The sequence below is a fragment of the Notechis scutatus genome, chromosome 6, assembly GCF_049901735.1.
Source record: "Notechis scutatus isolate UNSWTSFEM ecotype Mainland chromosome 6, rNotScu1.2, whole genome shotgun sequence".
Lineage (NCBI taxonomy): Eukaryota > Metazoa > Chordata > Lepidosauria > Squamata > Elapidae > Notechis > Notechis scutatus.
In genome coordinates, this window is record NC_142014.1 from 36,750,051 (window position 1) to 36,757,953 (window position 7,903).

Sequence of the window (7,903 nt, forward strand, 5' to 3'; positions counted from 1 at the left end):
CCCTGGTCCTGTTAACATTAGCTGTCAAAACTGCCTTTGATTTAACATGACAGAAGTATTGGGAATATTTAGGCTCTCACATAAAGTCAGTGGCAATTTATTTACTTGAATAATGAAACAATATGCATGGACAGGTAATCCTCGACTTACAACAGTTTGTTTAGTGGCTGTTTGAAGTTACAACGGCACCAAAAAAAGTTACTTATAGCCATTTTTAACATTTATGATGGTTGCAGCTTCCCCATAGTCACTGATTTACATTTGGATGCTTGACAACTGACTTACATTTATGATGGTTGCAGTGTCCCGGAGTCACATGATTACCTTTTGCAACATTTTGACAAGCAAAGTCAATGGGGAAACCGGATTCACTTAATAACTGTGTTACTAATTTAACAACTTCAGTGATTCACTTAAGAAATGCAGCAAGAAAAGTCGTAAAATGGGACAAAACTCACTTAACAAATTTCTCATTTAGCAACAATAAATTTTGGGCTCAATTGTAGTCATAAATTGAGGACTACCTGTAAACAATTATTTTAAACCATTATGTCAACATTAGCTTTCTTGACTGCTTCTTCTTTATTATGTTTTTCCTTTTGGCTAATTTATATTGCTTATATGGGAGTTTAGGGGAAATCTATCAAATTTGTATGATTAAATTCTTAGTAAAAAATTATGGAACATTACAATTTTCTTCATATTTCTTCCTTGGATTTTCTCTTATGTTATTTATAATCCTTTAATTTTCTGGTGTTTTTTTCTATTGACCTGATATTTTAGCCTTCTTTCTGTAAACATTGCTTCCTTCTTTTTTCAAGCCCTCAAGGGGATTGCTTGCTTTAGCCTTTGTTAGAATCCAAAGATTCTTGCACCTCTCCTAGTGTAATGATTACTTTTCCTGAACTGAGCATTTTTCAGATGTGTAGACTCTGATTTCCAGAACTTTCAGCAATTGCCATCCTGGCTCTCTGGAAAATTCTGCAAATTGAAGTTCATGAATCTGGAATGCATCCAGGCAGGGAAGGTTGTATTGTGCATATTAACAAAGTTACAATGAATTGATTACAATGAACTTTAACTCACAACATCAAATCAAACTTTTTTTTTACTTCCTACCCCATGATCTGTTTTTCCTAATTCTTTTTTGGTAGATGCTAATATTTTATTTTCATGCACTGGAGTTTGGGGCACTGACTTCTTGCTTCTTCTAAGTGCTTCAGCTGATTCAGGTCCAGATCCTGCAGAGTTGAGAGGCAGTTTTTCAGGAAGCCTGGGTGCATCCGGTGTCTCAATTGGGTCCTTATTCAGTTCAACATCCTTGCTGTTGGTTTTGTGCAATTCGACTGGCTCATTGACTTCCAATGCTGATAATGCATCTTTCTCCAAGCTATTACCTCCATTCCATTGAAAAGATTTTGAAATTTGTGTGTCATAATAAGGCACTCTTCTCTTGGAAATAAAATTTGGTTCTCTTGTGATCCCTGTAATATACGTAATATCAAATACTCTGAAAATTCTGAAAAAGAACGTGAGCATCACTCTATTTCTTTTGCATGCATGCAGAAGAAAAGAAAAATATAAACAAGCTGTCATATACAAAAACATTTCATCAAAGAAATGCTTCTTTTAGTTTGGATAACACCTAATAACAGTGGTGGTATTCAATTTTTTTTCCCTACCAGTTCTGTGGGAGTGGCCTGGTGGGGGAGGTCATGTGACTGAATTGGCATGTCCAACTTGATGTCACTCACGCCCACGCCCACGCAGTCACATGACCTCCTCCACCAAGCCACGCCCACAGAACCCGGTAGGAAAAAAAAATGATTTTTCTACCTATCTACCTATTTTTTGCCCAGTCAGGCCTGGCCTAATCTGTCAAAGGCCTGACCTAATCCTGCATTCCGCCCACACTCCCTTCACCAGTCACATGCGTCACCCCATTTCCCCTCTTTCAGTTTTTGCTGCTTCTTTGCCAGCCAGAACTGAGCCAGGAGCGGCAGATTCTCCTGCCAGCAAAGAAATGGTGGCTGAAGGTTTCTCGCGCCACTTTTTGCAAGCGTGAAGGGCCTGCAGTAGCCACTTCATTGCCAGCCGGAACTGAGATGGGAGCGGCAGCTAGAGGATTTGCCTGCCAGCAAAGAGGTGGCAGCTGCAGGCTTCTTGGCGGGGGGACGACACGGCGAGTCTCGGCTTGGAGTCGGAAGGCAGCTCCTGCACCCTGCCTGTCCCTTTTTGGTCCCCCCTCCATGTCGAAGTACCTTAAAGGACAAGCTGGAGCAGCTGCCTTCCGAGCAGCAGCAGAGCGAAGGGAGGCATAAAAGTTCACCCAAGTCTTCTCCTCCTCCTCGGACATACACAGAGCGTGTGTGCATCTCATGGTGCTGGAGGGACTCGCCCACGCACCATCTCCTTGCAGGAGGTCCCGGCCTCATGTGTGTACATGTGAGGTCCCAGGACCTTCTGCTAGAAGATGGGTTGGCTCTGTTCCAGCTGGCAAAGAAGAAAAAGCTGGGACTTGCTGTCCCAATGGTGCACCCCATTGCCTGCTGCTTGCCCAAGGAAGTCCCTCCACCGCAGCAGGCAATGGAGTGCATGGCCGGTGCAAAGAACAGGGCAGCGATAACGTCGGGACTTCCACTTTTTTGGCATGTTCGAAAAGCGGAGGCCGGTAGTTTTTGGTGCAAGAAGCCTGCAGCCGCTGTCACTTTTTTTCAGCATAAGAAGTCTGCAACCAGCCAGCTCAGTTCTGGCTGGCAAAGAGGCATCAGCTGGGAGGCTTCTCACACACAAAAAAAAGAGGCAGTGGCTGCAGGCATCTCACAAGGGGGGGCGAGATGTGGGCTGGTGGGGAGCCCAGCAGCTCTCAGCCCTGGCTTGCCTTCCCTGGAAACCAGCCACAGGGGGGAGGTAAGGTTGCAGCCACAGACGACGAAAGAGACAGTTGTAGGGGAAGAAGTGAGGAGATTAAGGGCCAGGCCTCTGAAGGAGGGGAAACTGGGTGATGTGTCGCACTTAAGGGAGAGCGGGTGGCGAGCAGGTGGTGGCTCCGGTCAAAGATCAGAACCGGGGAATCACACATTCCTCAACCCGGCCAAGGCAGGCAGCGGCTCCAGGGCCTCTGGGAATAGCGCATCCCTGGCCGGGGCTCCCGAAGAGTGAGCAGGTGGCATTCATTGCTTGCCTTTGGTGAGCAGAGCTGACCAGGCATCGGCAAGGCAACTGGCGAGGCGATTAGCTGGACCACATGGTGAAGGCAACATATATAGGGCGGGGTGGGCAGGGCAAGCATTGAGCACCCAGAAAAGGTGAGCGAGCATCAAGCAGCCAGAAGGGGTGAGCGAGCAGTGACCAGGCGACTGAGTCAGGGATGTGGCCAGCCAGAAGTCGCTACCAGTTCAGCAACCCAGGCCAAATCGTTGCTACCGATTCTCCCGAACTGGTGCGAACCGGCTGAATACCACCACTGCCTATTAGTATATTAACCTCCAGTCTTACTATTTTTTTTACTGCCAAATACATATCAAACAACGAAGAGTTAATTATTTTGACCAAATATCTAAGTACACTGCTCAAAAAAATAAAGGGAACACAAAAATAAGACGTCCTAGATTTGAATGAATGAAATATTCTTATTAAATACTTTGTTCATTACATAGTTGAATGTGCTGACAACAAAATCACACAAAAATTATCCATGGAAATCAAATTTAGCAACCCATGGAGGTCTGGATTTGGAGTTACACTCAAAATTAAAGTGGAAAAAACATTACAGGCTGATCCAACTTTGATGTAATGTCCTTAAAACAAGTCAAAATGAGGCTCAGTAGTGTGCGTGGCCTCCACGTGCCTGTATGACCTCCCTACAACACCTGGGCATGCTCCTGATGAGGTGGCGGATGGTCTCCTGTGGGATCTCCTCCCATACCTGGACTAAAGCATCCCCCAACTCCTGGACAGTCTATAGTGCAACGTGGCGTTGGTGGTTGGAGCGAGACATGATGTCCCAGATGTGCTCAATTGGGTTCAGGTCTGGGGAACGGGCGGGCCAGTCCATAGCATCAATGCCTTCGTCTTGCAGGAACTGCTGACACACTCCAGCCACGAGGTCTAGCATTGTCGTGCATTAGGAGGAACCCAGGGCCAACCGCACCAGCATATGGTCTCACGAGGGGTCTGAGGATCTCATCTCGGTACCTAATGGCAGTCAGGCTACCTCTGGCGAGCACATGGAGGGCTGTGCGGCCCCCTAAAGAAATGCCACCCCACACTATTACTGACCCACTGCCAAACCTGTCATGCTGGAGGATGTTGCAGGCAGCAGAACGTTCTCCACGGCATCTCCAGACCCTGTCACGTCTGTCACTTGTACTCAGTGTGAACCTGCTTTCATCTGTGAAGAGCACAGGGCGCCAGTGGCGAATTTGCCAATCTTGGTGTTTTCTGGCAAATGCCAAACGTCCTGCACGGTGTTGGGCTGTAAGCACAACCCCCACCTGTGGACGTCAGGCTCTCATACCACCCTCATGGAGTCTGTTTCTGACCGTTTGAGCAGCCACATGCACATTTGTGGCCCACTGGAGGTCATTTTGCAGGGCACAGGCAGTGCTCCTCCTGTCCCTCCTTGCACAAAGGCGGAGGTAGTGGTCCTGATGCTGGGTTGTTGTCCTTCTACGGTCTCCTCCACGTCTCCTGATGTACTGGCCTGTCTCCTGGTAGCGCCTCCATGCTCTGGACACTATGCTGACAGACACAGCAAACCTTCTTGCCACAGCTCGCATTGATGTGTCATCCTGGATGAGCTGCACTACCTGAGCCACTTGTGTGGGTTGTAGACTCCGTCTCATGCTACCACTAGAGTGAAAGCACCGCCAGCATTCAAAAGTGACCAAACCATCAGCCAGAAAGCATAGGAACTGAGAAGTGGTCTGTGGTCACCACCTGCAGAAACACTCCTTTATTGGGGATGTCTTGTTAACTACCTATGCTTTCTACCTGTTGTCTATTCCATTTGCACAACAGCATGTGAAATTGATTGTCAATCAGTGTTGCTACCTGTGGACAGTTTGATTTCACAGAAGTGTGATTGACTTGGAGTTACATTGTGTTGTTTAAGTGTTCCCTTTATTTTTTGAGCAGTGTATATTCTCCTTCAATCTTAACAGGAACCAAGTTAATTTAGTATCTAAAATTGTTGTGTTTTTAATGGTATCTAATGGAATCTTATGAACCCAAACTATGAAACTGTGTTTATCCCTACTGCATGATAAAATTTATTTGATGAAATCTGGATAATTAGTATGTAAAAAGCAGTAACTATTGCAAGTATTTCTTTTACAAGAAATACATAATAAAATATTTGTCTTACCAAATTCATCTGATCGAAGGCCAGCCCATTGGCACTTTTGTCCATGTGTAGAATTGCAGTGTATAGGCTGTTCTGACTGCTTCCATTTGAAGTTTCTTTTGTACTCACTTAATCCCTACAATAATATAAAATGCAAAATAGTAATTTTATGCCTTATTTCTTCCAAACTCAATAAAGTCACAACCTGGAAGAATTGATGTAAGCATTTTTACTTGACATGAAAAGGTCAAATCATCTTTTATAACAGTAAAAAATAAAGACAAAAGATTTCATCAACAGGTTTTCCTATTTATATGATTTGACTCTACCTGAATCCACTATCATATATTTGCATAAATTCAGTTACATTCACACTTTGAATATGCCTATCTTATTTCCTTAAGTAGTTTATTATGTATACACAGTTCCTTCGTATAGTAACATTTACTTTAGTACTAATAGGAAATGTCTTGCAGAAAGGAAACAAAATTTATTAAATTTGTACTTCAGATTACTTAACCATCAGAATCTAACTTCACATCATGTTTGAGATTATATATGTACTCCTTGATTTACAATCACAATTGGGAGCAGAATTTCTGTCATTGTCACTACAGTCACTAAAGTTGCTGGATCCAATTGTCATTGCTAATATGTTGTATGTTTCAACCTATGTTTATACACCTACTGTCATGGGTAAAATTCTACTGTGTAACAATAAATCTGAAACCTGCCAATCTTACACATGTTGTACCTGCAGAGCAAATAAAATGGATTAATATCAGCAGGAAAAAATAAATTAAAAGGTACAAAATGTTTGTATAAGCTATGTGCAAGTGCAATGTAATTTTTATTGCTTGTGAAAGTGTTAAACATAAATTAATATTCATCTGTATTTCAAATGCCTTGAAACTTGTGTCTACTTTTTCTTAAAAGCCACTCAACTTTATCTTTATTTCATACTTCTGTGGCTTTGTAAATTAGCTTTTGTCTGAACTACTGCAAACTGAATTATGTATTTTTTTATCTTTATCACTCACAATGGTTACACTGTCATCCTTATTTCCACAAATTTAGGACATCATGTCATATTCAATTCACCACCTCTCCAAACTCCAAGCGAAGAATCCAAATAACACTTCCCACAGCTCAACTCATCCCACAAATATCCAAGAGGTTTTCTGCTACATTCTTGGGCTGTTCCAATTCATTTCAGTAACACACTGGGATAGACCATATATCATGCCCAAGATGCAAAGATAGTCAGTCATCTTCTATTCTAAACGATACAATTGAATTATGATACTATCCTTGCCTTTATCTAACATTCCCACCTTTTCCTTTGGCAGGCTCCAATTTTAAATGTACTGATAGGCATTAGACTAATTTATTGTTATACTATAATTCTTTCCATTTGAGCCCAAGCAGAGCAAACAATGGACTTTCCCGTCGTCGTACAGCTTTTAGCACCTGAATAAGGACCCTGAATAAGGAGAGACCCAGCCTTAAGACTTACCACCGATCCCAGTTTCCCATGCCAGCTCATTCCCGTTGGTAACCACATACTAACTAACTCAGATAGGCTACTGAGCTCTCTGCCTTCCTATCCTGGGGTCCACTTAGGCTGGGCTTGGCGAAAGGTCAGCGAGACAACCAACCGCCGCCGACCCGAGTTATTTGGTGGAGGAGAGGGAACAACCCCCCGGAGCGGCGACAATGAGCGCTTCTCTTGAAACGACCAATAACGCAACGGCCAATACCAAATATGCGCGAGGGGAGGAGAGGAGAGGAGAGAACGGAAGCTGAGCGCTTGTTCTAGCTTAAAGTTGCTGAGCTCTAGCTTAAAGAAGCCTCTCGCTGGGGACACGGCGGCAGCCCCCTCTCACCTTCCAGCGTACAGGCATGATTCTTCGCCTGGCTGGAACGAGACGTGGGCAACGAAAACCTGCAAGTCTTCTAAGGAAGAAAAAAAAAGAAGGCGGTTGCGATGGTAGCAGAGGAGGACTCAACAGCCGTAAACACTGGCGTTTCCTTGACAAAAAGCCCCGCGGCCTACTTGGCTCCGGCCCTTGGACGCCTGCGCGAGAAGCCACCAATCAGAGCCTCTAGCCGCGCCTCTAACTCTGCCCTTTCCAACTATCGGCGGGCAGTCCCGAGCTGGAGCGCTTTCTTTGCCGCATGCGAGGGGAAGGGCGGCTTAATGTTGATCTCTTCTCTCTTGGAGAGATCTCTATAATCGTCTTTTATTCCTCCTAAGTGGTTGTTACCGCTGTAGGACAAGGTGGGTTTATACTCGGATTCGTGGCCAAATAAATGGTGATATTTATCCCAAATCAGACGATATTTACCCCTTACGATATTTACCCCAAATCAGATTGTTGAGATAAAATGAGACAGAGATGAGCAATACTTGCATGTGTAATTAATGTGTAATTAATACCGCTTCCCTTCCACGTTGCTTAGTTGTAAAAGTCTTTGAAAGAGATTCGAGTGAGGATTACCGGATATTTATTGAGGCAAAGGAGGATTTAGAGAATTGGAAAGGAGGAGGATGAA

At 44.2% G+C, this 7,903-nt stretch overlaps 1 protein-coding gene across 4 annotated transcripts in view; it reads right to left on the reverse strand.

Annotated features, from left to right (window-relative positions):
• The window catches only part of SAXO6 (stabilizer of axonemal microtubules 6), a 28,915-nt gene extending 21,505 nt beyond the window's left edge, over nucleotides 1-7,410 (reverse strand). For 2 of the 4 annotated variants that reach the window (XM_026667768.2, XM_026667765.2), the window contains exons 1-3: nucleotides 7,234-7,410; nucleotides 5,369-5,483; nucleotides 1,120-1,484 (exon numbers count right to left, since the gene is read on the reverse strand). In XM_026667768.2, coding sequence (XP_026523553.2) covers nucleotides 1,120-1,484; nucleotides 5,369-5,483; nucleotides 7,234-7,251 — 498 coding nt within the window. In that variant the 5' untranslated portion in view covers nucleotides 7,252-7,410. Of the gene's footprint in view, nucleotides 1-1,119; nucleotides 1,485-5,368; nucleotides 5,484-6,863; nucleotides 7,203-7,233 lie in introns of those variants that run through there. The other 2 variants (XM_026667766.2, XM_026667764.2) reach the window with 1 other exon arrangement.
• Between the last annotated feature and the right edge of the window lie 493 nt (nucleotides 7,411-7,903).